Source organism: Amphiura filiformis, chromosome 2, assembly GCF_039555335.1.
Source record: "Amphiura filiformis chromosome 2, Afil_fr2py, whole genome shotgun sequence".
In the NCBI taxonomy this organism is placed as follows: Eukaryota; Metazoa; Echinodermata; class Ophiuroidea; order Amphilepidida; family Amphiuridae; genus Amphiura; species Amphiura filiformis.
This window is the reverse complement of record NC_092629.1, coordinates 59352714-59375549: the sequence shown is the minus strand read 5'-3', so window position 1 is coordinate 59375549 and position 22836 is coordinate 59352714. Positions and strand designations below refer to the sequence as shown.

Below are 22836 nucleotides of genomic sequence, written 5' to 3'. Positions count from 1 at the left end.
ATATCTCGGGCATGGATGGGCGGATTGACTTCAGATTTTCAGGATAGGTGGGTCATGGTCAAAAACTCTGGCTACTTTTTTTGGGGCGAGGTTCAAGGTCAATACTGAGGTTAAAGGTCATTTGAGGTCAGGGGGCCCATAGTTTCCTTATTTACCTCATTTCTCTGAGACTAGGGGTCGCACGTTCCTCAAACTTGGTGGGTGGGTGCATCTTGATCCCAGGCAGAACAAGTTTGTATTGGTTAGTGGGTCAAGGTCACCTGAGGTCATGCAGGGGTCATTTGAGGTCAAATTAGCAAAAACTTTCATATGGCCATGAAACTTGGTAGGTACAGTCAACATTTAGAGCCAAATTTTTGGAATGTCATTTTGGGGTCATCTGGAGTCACCCAGGGGTCATCTGAGGTCAAATTAGTAAAGACTGTCATATGGGCATGAAACTTGGTGAGTACAGTCAACATTTAGAGCCTAATTTTTGGAAGGTCATTTTGGGGTCATCCAGGGTCACCCAGGGGTCATATGAGGTCAAATTAGTAAAAACTGTTGGATGGGCATGAAACTTGGTGGGTACAGTCAACATTTAGAGCCACATTTTTGGAAGGTCATTTTGAGGTCAGCAGGGTTCATCTAAGGTCAAATTCAGTCTCCTCTTTTAGGCTTGAAGCTTTTTGTCAACTTGTGAGTGCCACATCGCTCACTTTGGTGGAGGCATCACGGTCGACACTGTGCGTCGAAAACCGCGACATCCGAGAACCGCGGTCCATTTTAGTTAATACCAGTGATTTTGCAGAGGAAAGTAATAGATCTAACACATGAGAATCATGAGGCAGTGAAGGAAATTTTTGTTGGAAAAGATAGCAGAGTAAATTAAATGTTTCTCTTAAAAATTCCAATGACTTCACATGCAAAAGTTCCAAGTTCAGTAGCATCCTCTAAAACTTGATTCAAAAGTGAAAACATTTTGCATGGGGTATTTTCCATTTTTAAATGTGAACCATTTTGAGGCGATGAGCTGATAAAGATCAAAACTTGTTTTCTTTGTTTTATCAGAATCAGTCTATTATTCATAGAGTGTTTTGTTTGGTCTGTTACTTTATTTTGCAGGCCAGTATTCTCTACACAGTGGGGGGTAGTCCTATAGGGTTTACACAGAATTGGGGTCGAAGGTTATTGTCTCCATTTTTATTTTTCACCATAGATTACAGGCTGTGTACACAGAATTGGGGGTCAAAGGTCATTTGTTTCTGTTTTTGTTTTTCACCATAGATTGCAGGCTTTGTATTGTGTATTCTCTACGGCGTTAGTCTTTTCTTCAACGTCCGTGACTTTCATGGAATGGGAGGTATTAACAGCGTACGCTTTGGTGGTGGCACTACAACAGCCACAAGAACCACCACAACAACCCACCAATCAACGGTTGTTACATCTAATGAAGGGACAGTGGAGCCACCACCGCCATACCCATACCCTTAAAATGGATTCACATGACTAGGTTTGGGATTTGCTTCACATTAGCAACACCAGCAGGTGGATCCTTTATATAAAAAAGCTTGTAAACACCTGCTGGGACTAACTGTTTTTCTTTAAACAAGACAAGAATGATCACTGTTCAGGATATTTCATTGGTGACTTAACACTCTCCACACAGCTGTCGACTGCAGACAACAAGTTTCAAATTTTGTTTTAAAAATTCAAAAATGTAAATTTTCATGACCATATTTGGAATTAGCATGAAAAATGCATTAAAATGAGTACAAACAAGCCTAGTATTGGTTCAGTTCTTCTTACGTAGTTCTTGATATTTTGAGAAAATATCACTTTTGTTGAATATGGTTAGCACGCACAATATTAAAGCATAGATCATAAAGAAAGGGACAACAAACAGTGGTATCTCGTTGGTGTGTCTTACCTGAACACAAAGACATGCCATCAAATCAATTTATCAATTTAATCAAAGTGCAATAACACATACATCTCTCATCCACTCAATTGCATTATCAATGGCAATCCAATGGAATGTTGTGCTATGGGTAGGGGGTCTTCAAAGAAGAAGTGAAACTGGGTCTGAATCACAGAATTGGAGAAAGAGAATCTGGAATCGATCGCCATCTTTATACAGGCATGGAGCAAAAATTTAGGGGTATTTGGTTTCCCTCGGAATGCACTCGAGGCATCATCGTTGTCATGCACACGCGACATGGATAATAGGCACATTTGAGTGACGCACTTAATGCGACCTGCACATGAGTACTAAGACGCTTCAGATGAGACGCAGAATTGTTTTTGGTCATCTCCGCGCACCGTCGGCAAGGACCCGAATACCCCAATTTCCTCCCCATGGCTGACAGCGCGATGGTACGTGGTGGTATAGGGAGTCCCAGTTCTCCTTCTCTAATTCTGTGGTCTGAATAAATAGCAGGGAGGCTACACATTAATATTGAATGTAAGCAGTTGCTGCCTTTGAAATATGCAAGAAACAGTGAAATGCAGTCTTGTTTAAGGAGCTGTAATTATCCTAGCTGTACACATATTTATACTCATTTACTGCCTGTGGATACCCCTCTCACTAAAATAGTATAATTCGGTGCAGACTCACTTCATAGCCATAGTTCAACGACCTCCATAAATCTGTGTAATTAGCTTTAAGTTTGACATCATTTTATAGAGTAATATATTTTGGTTGTACCCAACAAGGGGTCTTCTTTAAATTTTCAGACATACATTTGTATAGGGGTTATGAACCACGTTTTAACTGGAATGTACTATAAGGCACTGATGTCTTGCGGGAGGGGTAAATTGGGCTATTTTCAGGTGAAATCCATACACCCCTTATAGTAGACATCCCACACAGGGGGTGCAGATTTCGCATATGGGATCACCCATTCACTATTTCAGGTAACCCCATTTGACATTCACACCCCCTGTGTGGAAGATTAAGGTCATGTCTTGTATGGATTTCTACTGGAATAGCCTGATCTTTACACTAGGTAGTTACAGGTCTGCAATCTAGTTCTGTTCAAATAAATTTGATGTGTTGTAATCTCAGACCTAATATTATTCACTGCGGATCACTTGGTCATGATTGTTACCACGTTGAACTATTCCAGTTGAAATCCATACACCCCCGTATGGAACACATTCACCTATTAATCTCCCACCAGGGAAGACTTCAAATGGAGTTGCCCATTCAGTTAACCACATTATTTTCACAACCCCTGTGTGGGTGATTAATGTCTTCCATAGGGTGTAAGGATTTAAACTGGAATGGCCCAATTGGAAGAATAATGACTGGAAGTAATTCAAGTAACATAAAATATGCTTATAAATGTAAGCACTCATAATCATATAATCTTATTGATTTATTATTATCAAAGAAATTTGTAAAGTATGAAATTCTAAACTTTAATACCATTTTACGTTTGGCTGAAAAGATCAGTTATTTTGTTCTTGAAAATGATTTGTTTTTGTATTTATTGTGCTTGATAGCTAGAGGCAGAGAAGATGAGAATATTCTCATCTTCTCTGCTAGAGGTAATAACCCATTTTTTATTTGCATTATACAATCATGTACGTAGAAATTTATAATTTTTTTTAAGTTAAAACCAAATCATTGATACAAATTTTATAGTTCATGTCTCTGTGATCAATGATCATCCTTGGTGAAGGTGTTCATTGTCACTACTTCTTGGCCTCTAATAAGAACTATATTGATTGGTTACTATTATGTATTGAGCCAATCAGAGATATGGTAAGATTAGTCAGTAGGGCTGAAGGGATTAAGCTTAAAATTGGTGAGAGATCTAAGAGTTATGTTTTGATTGGTTAATCAGATGATTATATCATGCAGTTAACCAATCAGGGGCTCTGTTAGAAAGTCAATAGTGCCCACAGGATTATAACAACTTATGGCTTGCTAAAATCAGTGAATCAGACACATAGAGTTAACTCTCTCCAATGCAATAGTTTGGGTCTCTAAATAGTTTACGACTGACAGCAAGAAGAAAATGTGACTTAGATAGACATCTATGTCTAGAATTCACATATATGGTATCACGCTCCTTGCAGAAAATAAATTGTGCACTATTAATCAGTGACAGTTAGTGCTCAGTGCCAGAAGTGGGTAAGTGCAATAGCTGCCATGTGTAGATGAGTACAATATACTATGTGTAAATTGCCAAATGTTCACAGGGCAGCTATTACTCTTACCCATTTCTGGCACTGAGCAGTCGTCAAGGACTTGGATTACAAAAGTGTCAGAATTTTAAAATCTGGAATATACTACTAATGCTTAGATGATGTAGATAAATTATATTTTATTTGTGTGGTTAATGTTGTCATAGAAACAGATCAGTTTAATCTGTGACTGAAAAATTTCCTGATCTAAAGAGGATTTTGTTTAATATTATATAAGTGTGTGGATTTGAATACATACATTCTACATAATCATAAGGCACTATGAGAAGAAAGCATGTATGTAAAGTGTTCATCATATGACACTGTATTCTTATGGTATCGCACAATTGAACACAAATTAACCATTTTGAAGCCTAGCTATGAAGTTTTACTCAGAGATGGCAATCTTGCTTTGCCGCTTATACTATTATTAGGTCAGTTACAATAAGCAACATAGCAATTTGAAGTCTATTCTCTGCTATAGAAGCAAAATCAGCAACCTGTACGGCAAAATTGATTATGTATAGAACATACATTCTGGTTAAGTTAAGGATATCCCATGCATTCACACAGGAAAACAACAGCTCAAGAAATTCATATGTCATCACTGGACGGGAAAAACCTCATGTTGTTTTTGCCCATGAACATGGATGAAGCAACCTCTTCAATAAAAGGTCTACACTTACAAGGCTTTATCCATGTTCAAGGGCCAAAAGTACATATGTTTTTCCCGCCCAGTGACGATGTGCAATGGCTGCCTCCAGCTGTATTTTGCATTTGCAGAGAAATCCTACCACATGAGAAATGTGTATCTCATGAGGCATAGGCTTTTGAGATTGGTCACCGGGTATTTGATGTTGCTCCCATTACCCCGACATGAACCGATCGGTCAAAAGATTTGATTCTCGTTCATTGCTACATTATTATCCTCTATAGTACACCATTGTGGTTTGGTTCTATGGCAACCTGAAAGTAAATAATGAAATGTATATATAAATGATGTCAAGAATATAAGATTGTGCAAATTCAGGGTTGCCAAAAACATTTAGCCCAAATCACGGGTCAAATCATCCAAAGTCGCCCAATTTTTCACTTAAACCATTGGTTTCTATGGGACAGGAAACTACTGAAAGTCACAGGACCCAATGTTAAAAAGTCGCCCAATTTGTTTCTTAACCATTGGATTACATGGGACTGGAAATGTTCAAAAGTCACGGGCAAAATCTTGAAGCCCAATTTGGCTACCAAATCACAGGTTACGGGCAAAATCTTGAAGCCCAATTTGGCTACCAAATCGCAGGTTGGCAACCCTGTGTAAATTATGTATGATATGTTGTTGATTGTAAACCATATGATCTTGCCTACAGTGTTGCCAGTTTTGTCAGCAAATAGTTGACAACTATATACTAACATGACCCAGTAATTAATATATTCCTAATTGTACTAGCTAACTAGATGACATCAAATATTATGACGGGGGTTCATTTGCAGTTGATTTGTTGGTTGGTTGATTGATTGATTGATTGATTGATTGATTGATTGATTGATTGATTGATTGATTGGTAGTTCCCATACAGCAAATTTAATCAAACCTTAATAATCATCCCCTTCAGAAAACAGACAGACCTACTATGAAGAAAAAGGGTGGCTTCAAGGCAATTTATAGAGACTGCTTTTGTTTATCAATTAAAAGGTTGATTTATTGTATCTGATAATTATGAAGAATATGTAATAAGAATAGTTCATGAGTTTGGCCTGGATCTTAACATGCATAGAAAATGTTTGGAAAATTGTGCTATTCCAGCTGAAATCCATACACCCCTATGGAAGACATGACCTTAAACTCAGGGAGTGTAGATTTCTGTAGAGTGTAGATTTCAAATGGAGTCACTAATTCAGGTTCAACCTCATTTGAAATTCACACTCCTTGTGTGGGAGATTAAGATCATGTCTTCCATAGGGGGTGTATGGATTTCAACTGGACTAGCCCATTGGTGCAGGGGTTAGCCAGGATCCAAAAACTGCCTGTCCACAGACCCGTTGGCTATTCATCAGAAATTGACTTGTAGACATTATAGAGGCTTTAAGATGATTTTAAGAAAACTTTTGAAAGGAAATCTACTATAAATGAATCTCTTGTGGGATTTTATTGGATGGGTTTATGTACAGCCTAAACATTTTTCAGGTTGTCCAAATTTGCCATCGCCCATTTTATAAGATGGATGGGTGGGTCCCAGGCTAATGCTGGTTTCATACTTTTCCTACCGCTTACTGCTCTGACGACGATTTTGCTTCACTGCAAAGTCCCACCAGAAACACTAGCGGTGATCAGCGGCAAGCCGATATATAGATCCCTCCACCACTTTGCCCAAAGTGGCAGATCGCTAGGACTTGAATTCAAATCACTCAGGAGCAGTGCCGCTCTGACATATATGAGAAAAGGTACGGTGTACCATCTCCGCCAATTTCCCTTTTTTAATTCCCCCTTTTTTTTTATTTTCCCCTTTTTTTTTTTATTTTCCCCCTTTTTTTTTTATTTTCACTTTTTTTTTTAATTCCCCCTTTTTTTTTTGAATTTCCTTTTTTTTGAATTTCCCTTTTTTTTTGAATTTCCCTTTTTTTTTTTTTTGAATTTTTTTTTTTGAATTTCACCTTTTTTTTGTTTTGAATTTCACCTTTTTTTTTTAATTTCCCCAAGTAAAATAAAGTTTGGCAGAGGCGGGGTTCGAACTCACGGCGCAGGGCTTTGGATACTCTGTGGGCCTAGCGCCGTAGACCAGTCGGCCACTTGTCATATTGTTATGCTTTTGAAAATTATTTGAACATATGGTCGCAACTTCAACATAGGCCTACCACGTGACAAGCAAAGGCAGAAAATGCGGGAGAAAATGTACCATATTTTGGAATTTTATTTGTTAAAAACATTAATGTGTATTAATAGCGCTCAATTGTTGAGAAATCCGACAATAATAAACATGATAAATGGGCAATTATTATACATGCATTATGGATTTGAACTCGCTAGGCCGTATGGCCGCATCGGCTAGCGGCTGCACGTGCTGTAATACTCCTATATACCGGGCCCGGGATACCGGGTATATACATGTTATGTGGTTCACATTATAGAACCTGCCATTTTTCGTGCATACACGGTCTGGATTTTCGCAATTTATAGGATAATTACACGTAGGTCCCCCAAAGTTTCTTCCAGTTATTGAAGTGCTTATATAATGAGTAATGATGTTGCATTCAATCCCGGGCATTCAATAATATAAGCCTACGTATACTTTTATACTTTACCTTTACTGTCACTATTATAATTTATATAGGCCTAAACTTTTTCATAACCATTTTATACTAGTATTTTGATGTAATAAATATCAGTATAATTTCGAGTTCAACTGAATGCTTTCATCATGATTAATAACATGTTTTATTTATCAAAAATCGACTATGGCATAGTCTAGGACCTACGTAAAATTTTCATAAAATTTTTACCATCAATAGAGTGTTAATTTTGACTAAATTCAGAAAATATTTTGGCGTATATAATTATAAAATTGAAATAAAATTCTCTGCCTTGATTTATTTGTTTGTTTATGTATTTATTTAACAATTACCGGTAATTGATTATTTGCTTATTTATGTGTTTATTTATCAATCAATGAATTCTTTTATTTAGGCTATTAATTTATTGATCAATTAATGATTTATTTTATTTATATTTATTTCTTTATTTAATCGTTTTCATTTAATAAATTAATTGATAACAACCGTATTCATTCCAATAAGCGCCCATGCCCCAATATAAAGCGCCCACCCAGGGAAGCTTAGGGATTAAGTTTAAAATGTAGCTCCTGGATGACCTTTGACCTCGGATGACCTCGATTTTAAGTTTTACGTGCTCCCCTCATATCAAGGATTCCACCCACCAAATTTGAGCCCGATCGGACAAAGTTTGAAATTTGACCCCTCCATAATGACCTTTGACCTCGCTTGACCTCAATTTTATTTCGGGAATATATTCCCTCGTATCAAGGATTCCACCCACCAAATTTGAGCCCGATCGGACAAAGTTTGAAATTTGACCCCTCCGTAATGACCTTTGACCTTGGTTGACCTCGATTTTATTTCGCGCATTATATTCCCCTTGTATCAAGGATGTCACCCACCAAATTTGGGCCCGATCGGACAAAGTTTAATTTTTTGATGAATATGCATTTTTTTTGAAATAATTTCCCTTTTTTTTTAATTTCCTTTTTTTAATTTCCCCGATATTTTTTTTTGATGTGCGTATAATGTTGCAGCTAGTGGATTCATGTTAGTATACCGCGGGGAGCATTAGCCTTAGTCAAGGCTTCGTCCGTACTTTATATTTGAACACAGCTGTCCAACATGGATAGCGCTCGCATAGCGTTCTATTTTTTTTTTATATCTTGGCCTATAGTGAAGACAAAATTAAATCCAAACCTAGTAAAACAATCCGAATCCAATAGAGTGATCACGAGGCTTATATTAAAAGAGGCCTAATTTGAATTAGGTTAGAATAATAATTGTTAATAATATATTAAATATTTAGACCCTTCCACTGTATAAGTCTTTATTAGGCCTATAGCTAAAGCCACAATTTCTCCGTGTTCATGGTGTTCCAAAATCTAAAATCCGTCTTGCAAATTGGACGATTCCGTGATTTTCCGTGTCCACTGTAACTTAGCACTAGGCCTATGGCCAGAATCTTGGATCGTAGGCCTAAAATTAATGCTAGAATTGATTGTTTAATGGTTGATTACTGCTAAATAATCACTTTTCTTTGTTTTATTTTACAAATCAACACAAAAGTTAGACATTTTATACAGTTTTTCACTATTTGGTGGCATTTTCAAATTTCCCTGAGCAAACCCCGACATAAGATGAGTTTTTAACATCTTTTTAAACAGTTACATTTTTAGCAGTTCTAAAATATATAGGCAATTCATTCCATGACGTGGAGCTGCAATTTCAAATGACTCATGTGCTCTTATTTTGTTTCTTGAAGAAGTTGCATGTTTCCAGATCGAAGAGTAGGCCTACGAGTGGGAACATAATTTGAAAGAAGTTCAGATAAATATGACGGAGCAATAGGCCTATCATTATTACATTTATATACAATCAACATTAAACAACAATTCATTGGAACACAGGAAGCCAATGCAGTTCCTTACCAGTGTCTTATTAGTTTGTGAGAAAAATGCAAAAATAGTCACATAGGCCTAATAGTCATAAAATAGCTCTATTAAATAGTACGTCCCTTTACATGGCAATTTTAATGGCAATTTTATAACATTTGGCATGTGCAAAGGAGGGGGGGGGGGCGAAGATTTTTTTTGGCAGGCCGAGAAGGGAAGCAAGCAATTTTTTGGCACGCCTTGGGAAAATTACACCCCCCCCCCTCACGGGCCGGGATAAAACCACTGCGATTTATATAGGCCTACTAGTATTCTTATGGTTTTCCCGTGACTTGAAATAAGTCTACGGCCCTAGCACACAGGCTCCGGCACAGGCTATATCAGTGGTGTAAATAATACACACACATGGTCTGACCACTGACTTCTACACAGTGGGTCTGTCCATATACTATATCCATGGTCTGTCACACGTAAAGACTACAGTGCGAGCAAATTCTTGGACAACTATTGAGTATGTGTCTCGGCCAAGATTCTGCTTTGTGAGAAAATAAAAGGGGAATTAAAGAAAAGAGGGAAAATAAAAAATAAAAAAAGAGAAATTAAAAAAAAAAGGGGGAAATAAAAGAAAAAGGAGAAATTAAAAAAAAAAGAGGAAATTAAAAAAAAAAGTGGAAATTAAAAAAATAGTGGAAATTAAAAAAAAAGGGAAATTAAAAAAAGGAAATTAAAAAAAAAGGGGAAATTAAAAAAGGGAAATTAAAAAAAGAGGAAATTAAAACAAAAGGGAAATTAAAAAAAAGGGGAATTAAAAAAAAGGGGAAATAAAAAAAGGGGGGAATTAAAAAGGAAATTGGCGGAGATGGTACACCGTAAAAAGGATACAAGGAGCACAGAACGGTGATGAGTGGCAACATTGGCTTTCATGCCGCTCCGCTTGCAGAAAAGTGCAAGCGGCATGATAAGCGTCACGCTGCTCAGCAGTATGAAATCGGCGTAAGCCCTTGCTTGCATATAGAGGGTCAAACTGGATTTTCTCCCTTATGTACGAAAGTATAGTTCTACCACTAAACAGAAAAACAGTCGCCCATAAGTCCTTCATTTTATACCTGCATTGGTGTTTTTTTTACCTTTGTACATATATAGAGGATTACACTTAATCATACATATATTTGACTATTTAAGTGATATTAGTATTCAGAACAGTTGATCCGCTGATGGGAATGGCCTTTTGATAAATGATACATTACGAGTTCAAAAATGCATTAAAATTCTTGTTTAGATGAAATAGGCTATTGATAAAAACATGACTTACTGAAAAGGTGCGTTAAAAATGTTTATAATCCCCCTTTTAATCCTCAAAAGTTTCATGTAATAATCATAACAAGAACGTGCCTAATACTGCATCCATATGTATGCAATTTTAGGGTCCCCTATTTATGAAAAAACATTTGCTTGTTTTTATCTATAACATCTAAAAAAACACAAGAATTTTAATCGTAATAAATAAATTTTGATTGTTATGTCAAAAGGTCGTCCCTCTTTAGGATCATCTATTAATGTATTAATACAATTATGTAGTTTGCGTACATTATTGGCTAGTATTAATAGGCCCCAATGTAGTTTATTAACAAATTAAATGGTGTGCTACAGTTTGATCAGCTCGTAATCGGCAGGCCTTATAGCATTGCGGATCAATTTCAGTATATTTTATTTGGGGAATTGTCTTATGACAAGTAGTAGGTTTTTGCCGTTTCTGGAACACCCCTTGTCATTTCCCGTGTAAATCATCCCCAACCATCAAATACACATAAAATCACAGAAACCTGTCTATTTCTGTGTAAATCGTCCCAACCATCAAATACACAGTAAAATCACAGAAACCTGTGTAACTGCCGTGTAAATCGCCCCCAACCACACATAAAATCACAAAACCCGCGTAAATCGACTCAACCACCAAATACACAGTAAAATCACAAAAACCTGTGTAACTGCCGTGTACACAGGATTACACAGAAAAACATCCTTGCATTTTTAATTCACCCCAATCCAAATTACACAAAAAAATTCCCCCTGCATTTCAACTTATCCACAAAAAAAAATGCAGGGGAAAAAAATTCCCTACATTTTTTTAACCTCTTCATTTTATTCATTTAAGAAAAAAATATTTAAAAAAATAAATATAATAAAAAAATGGAATCATTCAAAAATCATTACAACGTTAAAAAAGAAATAACTCTCGAATCGAAAGTAGAAAATAACCGTCTGTTCGTATTTTACAACAACCAGTGGGTTCAACTCAGTCAAAAATCCAAACAAATTTTACAAACCCGTAACATTGCAGAATCGTTACAATGTCGGTCTATGTAAAGAGTTGGGAATTCCGACAAATAAGGGTAAAAAATATAGTTCGACTTATTACCAGAAAAATAGAGAGAAGTATTGTATGGCTTCAAAAAATATTATGAAAAATGAAATCCTCACGATAATTTTGATATTGATTTTTTTTTGAAAATAAAAAAAAAGAGCATAAGAAAATAAAACATTGTATATAATAAAAGAAGATGAGAAGAATACTAAAATTTTCATCGAACGCTGAATGGGAGCGTTTTAAAAAAATCAAGAGTGAATATACGGTAAAGGGTCTACGAGCCATTGTGAAAAATGCTGGCCTGCAAGGAGATTGGAGACACACCCGCAAAACCGATCTGATAAAATTTCTTCAAGAAAACTATGTCTTAGATCCGCTGGATGCTCCGATACAAAATATCGATGTACCCATTCTTGAACCACCGCCATATACCTCCCCCGCACCACCGCTGGATGCTCCGATACAAAATATCGATGTACCCATTCTTGAACCAACGCCGTATACCACCACCCCCGTTCCACCCCAGATAGAAATAAAGCCAACGCAAGATTGGTCATTCTTGGATACCCCCAAACCACCTCCCAGACGAACCAGATTTCAACGAAAGATTGCAAAGCTTTACAAACAGAAGGAAAAACCATTCGAAATTCAAGAAACCGAATCTGCTCTCAATCATTTTACGACTCGGTACAAAATCGGTGGACGGGCTAATTATGCGCCAAACACATTTTTAGCAGCAACTAAACAACCTGTTGTGAACCTTTTAACCAACAATCGTCAAACAAAGGTTGTGCTAGTTCTTCGCTGCATGATGGAAAAGACGAATCTCCAAACGGGAGAACTTATCACCAAAGAAGCCGTATTTACCTCCACTACGGATGTTAATCTGGAGGCAACTGATCTTGATGAATTATACAAAAGGTGGTCTGAAAGAATTTTGGAAAACATTGCGACATTTCAAAACAGCGGAAGCGGATGGGTATTCAAATCGATCGTAGACTTGAGCATTCACACAGTTAAATACAAACCGATGAGTGGTTCGTCATACATTCCGACTCCAAAAGATCTAGCCAAAAAGAAAGCGATCATCAATCTTAAAAATGAGGACAACCAATGCTCTAAGTATTCTATCACTCGAGCCCTCAATCCAACTGACGATAATCCACATCGGGTAGACAACAATCTTATAGAACAAGCCGAAGAGCACAACTGGGATGGTATCCCCTTTCCAACCGCCCCTAAAGATTTTGCCAAGTTTGAAAGGAACAATTCTACAATTTTCGTCAATGTCTTGGGATTCTCCGAAAAAAATTCATCCAAGAGGTTGTACAAAAATGAAGTCTACCCGCTGAGAGTAGGTGCTAGCAATCGAAAACACGAAGTTAATCTTCTTTTAATTTCGGGCAAAAATAAGGATGGCCATGACACCCAACATTACTGCGTCATCAAGAGTATGAGCAGACTAATGGCGTCACAAGAGAGTAAAAATAGTCATGCTAGATATTATTGTATGCGATGTCTTACGTCCTACATCTCCAAACAAAATTGGTGAAACATAAAGAGCTATGTCAAAATAATGAAACCGTGAAAATTGAAATGCCGGATCCAGAGAAGGATTCATCTCAGTATTTTAAACATCATTTCAAGTCTCAGAACGTATCCTTTGTCGTGTACGCCGATTTTGAATCTTTTCCAAAACCGAATCAAACTTGTCAACCGGAAGTTTCTCAGAAGACGACGAAATACCAAAAGCACGAACCATCGGGCATTTTCTATTATATCAAGTGTTTCGATGACTCGGTGTACACTCAAGAACCAGTGATCTTCACCAAGGAATCCGAGGACCAAGATGTGGCTCAGATTTTTGTGGAAACTCTAGAGCAAAACATCAAAGAGATCCATCAACAATTCAAGTTCCAAAAGGAGATGATCTTCGGGGAGCAAGAGCGAGAGATCTTAAAAAAATCCACCCATTGCCACATCTGTAAGGATCCACTGACTCCCGATGATAAAGATAATTACAACGTCAGAGACCACTGTCACTATAAGGGAACCTTTAGAGGAGCTGCCCACAATATCTGCAATATAAAATATAGGAAACCAAATTTCTTTCCCGTGATTTTCCATAATCTAGCCGGATATGACGCTCATCTGTTCATCAAGAATCTTGGCAAGACCGAGGAGAGATCGACTGTATTCCTTCCAACGAAGAGAAGTACATCTCATTCACCAAGAAGATATTGGTTGACACCTTTACCAATAAGGAAGGAAAAGAAGTCGATGTCAAGCGTGATCTCAGATTTATCGACAGCTTCAAATTCATGGCTGCTGGACTTGGCAAACTCGTCGAAAATTTGGATGAGTTTTTTGAATTACCGAAATTTTATCAGGATGAACAACTTCAGCTGCTCTTGAGAAAAGGGGTGTATCCGTACGATCACGTCAACTCTTTGGAAAAACTCCAGGAGACTAGTCTTCCACCCAAAGACACCTTCTACTCCAAACTCAACGAAGAACACATTTCCGATGAGGATTATGAACACGCTCAAAAGGTGTGGAATACCTTCGAGATGAAAACCATGAGGGAGTACCACGATTTGTATCTCAAGTCGGACGTTCTTCGTCTAGCGGATGTTTTTGAGAGTTTTAGGAAACTATGCTTGAAAAATTACAAATTAGATCCTTGTTGGTACTACACAGCTCCTGGACTTTCCTACGACGCCATGCTGAAAACGACGGGTGTAAAATTGGAACTCCTCGTGGATTATGACATGGCTATGATGATCGAAAAAGGGATCAGAGGTGGGGTTTCCATGATATCAACCAGATATTCAGAAGCAAATAACAAATACATGGGATCCGATTACGATCCGAGCAAGCCCTCCAAGTATATCCAATACCTCGACAATAATAACCTTTATGGCTCGGCGATGAGTCAACCATTGCCAACCGGAGGTTTTGAGTGGATGACTCCGAAACAGCTAGACTCTTGGGATGAAATCCCATGCATTCTTGAAGTGGATCTGGAATACCCTAAGAAGCTACACGACCTCCATAACGACTATCCCCTAGCTCCTGAGAGAGTCACCGTAAACAGGGTGGAAAAACTCATTCCAAATCTTGGAGATAAGGAAAAGTACGTCATTCACCACACGGCTTTGAAACAATGTCTAGACCTTGGACTCAAATTAACCAAGATTCACAGAGGAATCACATTTAATGAGAGTCCCTTTATGAAAAAGTACATCGATCTGAATACCGAGCTTCGCAAAAATGCAAACTCGGAGTTTGAAAAGGATTTTTTCAAGTTGATGAATAACTCGGTTTTTGGCAAAACTATGGAAAACATCAGAAATCGCGTCAATATCCATCTCGTGAATTCGGAACACAAAGCCATCAAATTAGCCGCAAAACCCAACTACGAGCGAAACACAATCTTTGATGAAAATCTTATAGCGGTTCACATGAAGAAAATCAAACTGTACTTCAACAAGCCGATCTATCTCGGAATGAGCATCCTGGATATCTCAAAGACAATGATGTACGACTTCCACTACAATTACATCAAGAAAAAGTACGGAAACAAAGCGAAGCTCTGTCTGACAGACACGGACTCGCTACTTTATGAAATCGAGACCGAAGATTTCTACAAGGATATCGCTCAAGACGTGGACCGCTACTTTGATACTTCCAACTACCCAGCTGATCATCCGTCGGGAATTCCGACTGGAAAGAACAAAAAAGTTCCCGGCATGTTCAAGGACGAAGCCGGAGGAAAGCAGATAGTGGAATTTGTTGGACTGAGAGCAAAGTTGTACTCTTTCAGAATGCACGAGGGAAACGAGGAAAAGAGGTGCAAAGGAGTAAGAAAGCGGTCGTCGAAAGAAAGATTACCTTCGACGACTACAAACGCTGTCTCTTCGATGAGAAACCTCAGACGAGAACGATGAATGTGATTAGGAGTTACAAGCACGAGGTGTACACTGAAACCGTTAACAAAGTCGCGCTCGATTCCAAAGATGATAAGAGAAGTATACTTGAGGACAAAATTCACACACATGCGATTGGACACTACGCCGTAAAACTTGAATAAGAAAATTTACTTCAAAACTCTGTCGGGTGGCAACTGTGTGCCCTCGGGTACTATCATAAGCTCCTGTCTAACAAACGCTCTTTTGGTGCACCTTCACTCAAATAGTACAAAATTGGATCACCCGGTGTTCTCACGATACTATCAACCGTGTAAGTTTCCAGAGACCAAATGGGATCGGTTGCGCGTCTTCTCTCACCTCCTCCAACTCTCCGGGAGCGTACAAATACCTTAATCTCACGTTACCTGGAATTTTAATCTCATTTTTCAACTTCTGTGGAGCTGAAGATATCGTTTCAATCTTTTTCTTCTTGATAGCATCAACCGGTTTCATTCCTATCAGCCGAGTCTCTTCGCTGTTCAAAGCTCTGATCACATCCGGAAGCCTACCCACCCACTCGGTAGACCTCACATTTTTCTGACCACGAGCTTCCATCAGTATTTCCTGCGAGTACTGATGGCCAAACAGTCTTTCAGCCAAAGTTCTGTTGAATCTTTCAACAATTGCCTGAGCTCTATGTTGACCAGGCAACCCTCTTCTGATATCGACCTTGTGCTTTTTCATCACTTCGTTCACTTTGCCCATGAATTCTCTTCCAGGATCGACCTGCAGAAGCTTCGGCCACTTTAAAACTCGAGAGTAAATTTTTCAAATGCCTTAGCCACCTCCCCAGATTCCTTCGAGCTCAGAGGCTCAGCTTCCTTGTATCTGCTCGCGCCATCCACCACAGTCAACGCGTACTTGTAAAGCTTTTTCCTTTACTCGGTCTGTCGTGAGGAAGAAACAACAAATCGGCTTGATGAACTTCATTAGGTACACTTACGTTAAATTTTGCTCTGGGAATGTACTTTGGAGGTGGTAGGTAAATTTGCCACTGAGTCTGCTTTTTTAAACAATTTCTAGCTTTTTCTTTCGTCACTCCAGCCTCTTTCGCCAGCTTGTCTATCGCAGAAACACCCTTCCAATACCCTCTCGGACTGTAGTAAACCTTAGACATTTTAGTTTCAGCCATCTTTTATTTTTAGCCCGATTTAAAAATAGAAACAGTTTAAGAAAATCCCGGCTATTAAAAAAACAGTTTAAGAAAATCCCGGCTAATAAAAAACAAACAAAATGGCAAAACAAGCAAGCATACTGAAGGTGGAATTTGAGCACTTGTTAGAAGAGCAAAAGGATCCTCAATTTTGAAATGGGTTGAACTAGAAGAAGGTGGAATTTACGAAATTACCAATTTTGAGATCATGGAAACCAGGGTTGGAAAATCCGGAGTTATCACTCTCAGTGATAACACTCGAGTTTGGAGTTGTTCTACCCTAACAAAAAGGCTAGAGAACTTGGACTTGGACTTCGGTAAATCAATAGCTTTTGTTAAACCCACGGGCAAAAAAGAAAGCAAAACAACCGGGAACATGTACCACAGTTTTGACCTTGTAGTGAAAGAGTTGGAATATGATGAAGACTCAGACTAGTCGTACAGTCTACCATAACCAACAAAAAAAATCTCCTTTAGACATTCAGTCTAAAGGAGATTTTTTTATTGTTACAAAAATGAAGTGTACGAGTAAATACAAGCGTTGTTTTTGCAAATTGTGTAAAAAGAAAACCCGCCTTCGAAAACAGAGCAAAAAACCGATTTGTCTATACGGTACCGAATTCACTCGGTTGTTTAAAGAACCCGCACGAGTGGAGCAAAGAGTTCCGCCAAAATGTAAAAATTGCAACTCAGAATACATAGTAGACGATGTGTGTTATGATTGTGGTTTTGAAAATGACGCGCCTCTTACCACGAACTCACCCCGAGTTAACATCGACCAAATTCAACAACCAATAAAATACTGCGAAACCAAGACCTACCAGTTTGAAGAATACATCGAAATCTATCGAGGAAATGTTACGAGTACTTCTGAGATTTTGATCGACGAGTTTGTTACAAAAATGAAGTGTACGAGTAAATATAAGCGCTGTTTTTGCAAATTGTGTAAAAAGAAAACTTGCCTCCGAAAACAGAACAAAAACCGATTTGTCTATACGGTACTGAATTTAATCAGTTGTTTAAAGAACCCGCGCGAGTGCAAAGCATACCAAAATGTAACTCAAAATACAGTGGAAATGTTACGAGTACTTCTGAGATTTTGATCGACGAGTTTGTTAAAAAATTTAAAAAAAATAAAAAATGTTCGAGTCCCTGAGTAAAAAAGACTTGTTAAAAGTCTTGAGATCAGACCCAAAAGCTGTTCACAAGATTTACTACAAAGTTACGGGCAATTCTCCCGTTGATTTTTGTCATGATCGCATTAATTTGTTATGCGATCTTGATAATATACTGAAAATTTATCTACAAAATAAACCCAAGAGAAATAATTTCAATATTCACTACGTTCTCTTCTACCTACTCAAGCGAAGAAATTATCCCGTAACTCTCGATGATTTTCCAGAGATTAGAGGCTCAGCTCCCACCCAAATACTTTTATCCAAAGTATTTGATAGCGACCACACCGGTTCCGAGCAATCCCAGTCCGAGCAAAGCTAATTCCCCATTTTGGATCGATTTTGTTTGATCTTCGTCGAGATACTCTCCATCATAAAGTTGTGGTTCGGGTGGAAAAGAATCCATCAAAATTCCCGTTAAATTATAATACTGTCTCATCGCGTCATCGACGTCCGAAAAGGTTCTCTCCGCGTGACCCTGTTTTTTAATTGATCGTTGATGTAATCTATTCTTGAAAGACGCGCTAGATTCCAAGAATCTCGGTCGTGCTGAAGTTTTTCGAGAGCGAGATCGTGTCTTTTGCGTTCTTCCGAACTACTGAGAGAGTTGAACAAATAATTGCTCCCTGAAAATGCCAAAGCGTTAACCATGGCTCCACCAACCATGAATGCGATCGACGCCATTTTTCTCTTTATTTTCACAAAAAAACCCTCTTAGCACAGATAGTGCTAAGAGGGTTTTTAATATACCTACCTTGACAGAATGTTTTCCTTGGACTAAGCCATAATTTGATCCGGAAGAATTCCTTGATTCACGAGCCAATCTCTGAGCATCGTAGCCGAATAGACGCTCAAAGTCAACTTTACAATATCCTCCACATCAAGCTGCGAGAGATTAGCCGGCTTCATTTTTAGGAACTTTTTCATAACGAACGAGTTAGCCCATATACCGAGACTTATCGTTGTTGCGTGATACGCGCCGTTTACGATCATTTTTACGTTTGGATTGGTTTCTGCCATCTTCTTTATTGCAACTAAAAATCATCGAAAGGATCGACTTTTGGTTGATGATCGACCACTGTGGTCACGGTGGGTGGGCTTTCAGTCGTACCGTTTAAGGTAGAATACCCATATGCCACTATCCCTCCAACGACGACGACCGCTCCTCCAACAAGAACTGGACCTGACAACCAGTTTGACACGTCTGAAGGTGTACGTGACGTTTTGTCTATGGTGGACGGGTTCTCCCGTGTCGTTTCCTCTGCTTCAAAGGCTTTCATTTTGCTACCCTTTCTTTGTTTCTTGCGGCTAATGCTTTTCCAGCGGCAACCGGGTTCGGGTTTTTGCCTTTTGCTTGATTCTCTCCTGCCGTCACTTTTGTCGGAGGTGTCGTGTCCGCTGCTGGAACGTCTACTGATTTGGTTTCTAGATCACTCATCTTTTATTATTAGAAAAATCTATAGATACCTGTAGAATCATCTATAGATACCTGTAGAATCATCTATAGATACCTGTAGAATCATCTATAGATACCTGTAGAATTATCTATAGATACCTGTAGAATCATCTATAGATACCTGTAGACTCTTGCGAAAGCTGAAATTTTCTTTGAAACTTCATTTTAAAGTTTTGATAAATAATTATAAACAAAAATCAGGCATTGATCATCGGAACCGAGATTGGTGTTTTAATAGCGGACACGGAAACTCAGTAAGATGACGGATTCGTTCTCCGAAGAATCAGATTTCAGCGACGAATGCGACGCGTTCGATCCGCTGTACTGCGATTCAAAAGGGGGGCATCTCACCTTATCGCAGAGGGTAAAAAGAAGCAGAGAGAGGATCGCCGAGAAAAGAGAGGTCGAGCTCCTAAAGACGCGACTTCTGGTGGAAGAGATCGCTCAGAGCAAATTTCCCAGAAAAAAAATGCCCTACAAAGAGGACGAACCCCCGGTGACGCTGGTTCACGTCCTCTCGTTCGGTTGCAAGAACTCGGTCTACGAAAAAGAGATAACCTGGGAAAGACAGTGCGACTGCAAGAGACCGGATCTGCATAAAAAATCGCACGGTATTCCAAAACCCGAGCCGGCGATCGTGATCCAAAAAGCAACCCAAAGACGTGGAGCAACCTCTTCAAGACCGAAGCCACCATCGTGGAGGAAGATAGAAGAAGGGAGGAAAGCGCAAAGAAGTTAGAACGGCAACGTCTCGAAAGGCTCGAGCGCGAAAAACGACGCGCCCCCAGGGTGATAATCCGACTGTGCAAGTTTTACCAACAAAATAAGCCGTGCCCCAACATTAAAGAATGCAAAGACGCTCACTCTCCCAGAGATTTTGAACAAGAGTGTAGATTTGGAAAGAGTTGTAAATTTTAAAAAATAAAAGTGTAAAAATTTACACGGTAAATTATAAAGAAGTTGCCGCGACTCATAAAAAAAATGTTCGAGGATATTTTTCTCGAACATTTTTTTTTAGTTTTGAAACTTTTGTAATTTTTTTTTTTTTTAATTTAATAATATATCCATTAAGATAAAAACAGCATGACACTTTTAAAATTTGAAGATTTAGAATTGGGCAAGGATTACAAAGTTACCGAAGTGGATTTTAAAACTGGAATCCACACCCTTGCCAATGGCGATCGAGTTCGGGTGGAGGATGAAGCGCTGGTATGCCTTCAAAAGCTTCAAGGAAAAGATATTAGCGTAAAAAGTGTCAGAAGAAGAGATCCTGAGGATAAAAGTACTTTTGCAATCGTTCAAAATGGTCAAATAGTAAACGAAAAATTTGAAAATTTGCGAGGAGGAACGTATTATATTCTTCCTCTGCATACAAACGTCGAAGATATGATGGAAGATATTGATTCTCAACTAGCCTCCATCAAACAAAGAAAAATGGAAGACAATAAGTCACAGACATCTTAGACTCGGCCTTGATAATAATTTTTTTTAAAGTTTAGTCAAACCAAAAAAAATGCTCGAGAGGAATCGTCCCTCTCGAGCATTTTTTTTTTTTAACCCTTTGAATACTAACGGCGACTCGAGTCGCCGTTAGTTTCAGGATCTTAATCAATCACATCAATACTTGGGGAGTCGTCTACTGTGCACTTCGCTTCTGGTGGAAAGTCAACTTTTTAACACCGTTGCTAGTTAACAGAATAGCCTCCAACGGAGCTAGCATACGTCCAAAACTATGATACAGCCCACAGGTCCATTTGTTTAAAGCTAAATCAATAAAGGGTCCTTCGTTCAGAGACTCTTCCAGAGCATCGCGATCGGTAATCGCCAAATTTTTTGGAAGGAAGAGTCCGACCAAATTTACGTAAGCGGTAACGAAGTGCTTTTTCATTGACCTGGTCACTATCCCACCCATGTGAGCCTCGTATCTGGCGTAGAGTCTCATCAGGCTCTTTTGATCAAGCCTATCGATCTCAGCGGAGGTTATGGTCTTTCCCAAATACTCTTTGCTTTTTCCTGCCTCTGCTACGCCGATCAACCGTTCCCGCAGCTGTTCCGTTTTAGCAGAGTCCGTGTTGACAGGTTCCTCCCGTGTAGCCGTACCGTCTAAGGTAGACATTCCGCCTATGGTAGACGTTTCGCTCAGGGTGGGCAGAACGTCCACGGTCATCGCCTCGTTAACTATATCTTCAATTTCAGTCATCTTGCTTTTTTATCTTAAGATTATTTTTGCCACCAGTACTCAGTCGGTTGCTCGGTAATTAGAATTAGTTTGGAATGTTTTTGTTTAGCTAGCTTTTTTTATCTCTTTCTTCTCTTCTAGAGTTGGGATTATATCGTTCTCCTTAGAGTCTCGCCAAAACTATCTTGATCTTTTGTGTAAAACAGGGCTGTCCATTTTGTCTGCTCTCTGAGATCGGTAACGATGGAGTTATATTTTGTGTAAGCACCCAAACGGAGCAATTATCGTGTCTTCCGAGAATGCTAGCTGAGAAAGCATCTGTTTCTTTTTGGTTAATGATCTGTCAGAGCTGCAGTCGTCGATAATAAAAAGTGTGTGTCCGTCTTGTATTCCATAAGTTTTGTAGCCAAATTTCAAACAATCGTTCAGCCAATCGTCGGACTTTGGACACCAGTTAGGATCCATTGGAATGACATCAACGTCCTTAAAAACCAGGATCTGTTTAAGTACGCTTTGTTGCGCGTCCAGGTAGGGCAAACGATTATGATGTATTCAAAGAAATTCTTGTATTCCCTCTCGAGTAAATCCAGAACAAATTCAGTCTTGCCACAGCCGGTGGCTCCGCAGATTATAGCCGAGTGCGCGTGTTTTGGAAACATCTTTTATTCTAGTAGTTCACGCTCTGCAATTTTCCGGCTTCGATATTCACCCGTGCATCCTGTATGTAGTACACGTTAGCGTTCAACGCTCCTGCCGTCTCGGCTTCTTTTTCGATCTCGATCTGAATACTCTGACTAGCTCCTTCAATTTTCCTACCAGATCCATGCAACGTGTCATCATCCGTGGTTCTCATGTCCAACCAAAGACCATACTTGGTCGTGAGATAATCTCGCCTCCTCACATCAGCCAATCCCGCTTCCTTGATTACGTGTGGAACGGTTCTGAATTTTCCATCCGCGAAGTGCTTTTGAATTTCTTTGAAGTGATGGTGAGACAGCATCCCAGAGGAGTACAGCTGATTTGGAACACCGTCGAGCGTTGTTGAAACTTTCTTGATCTTTGGGTTGTAGAACTTTTCGGTATCTCGAGCGTAATTGGCTCCTCCTCCATCCGCAGCTGGGTCTACGAAGAGAATCAGAATACCTTTCATGGACTTTGCTCGCGGTGCTAGAGCGATATTCCAGACGGTGTCTGAC

The 22836-nt window shown here is 38.9% G+C and overlaps 2 protein-coding genes and 1 long non-coding RNA gene across 3 annotated transcripts in view; all 3 read left to right on the top strand.

Annotated features, from left to right (window-relative positions):
* LOC140141781 (uncharacterized) overlaps positions 1-2836 on the top strand; it is a 37735-nt gene extending 34899 nt beyond the window's left edge. The window contains exon 5 of the mRNA XM_072163648.1: positions 1267-2836. Coding sequence (XP_072019749.1) covers positions 1267-1473 — 207 coding nt within the window. The 3' untranslated portion in view covers positions 1474-2836. The remainder of the gene's footprint in view (positions 1-1266) is intronic.
* An 11-nt stretch (positions 2837-2847) lies between these two features.
* On the top strand, positions 2848-11064 carry LOC140146471 (uncharacterized). Its single transcript, XR_011858253.1, has 3 exons — positions 2848-5428; positions 5474-6615; positions 10216-11064. It is a non-coding gene; the product is annotated as an uncharacterized lncRNA (long non-coding RNA).
* A 2238-nt stretch (positions 11065-13302) lies between these two features.
* LOC140141769 (uncharacterized) lies at positions 13303-15656 on the top strand. Its single transcript, XM_072163640.1, has 2 exons — positions 13303-13690; positions 13882-15656. Exons 1-2 carry the CDS (start codon positions 13303-13305, stop codon positions 15654-15656), a joined length of 2163 nt encoding a protein of 720 aa, XP_072019741.1.
* Positions 15657-22836: the final 7180 nt, after the last annotated feature.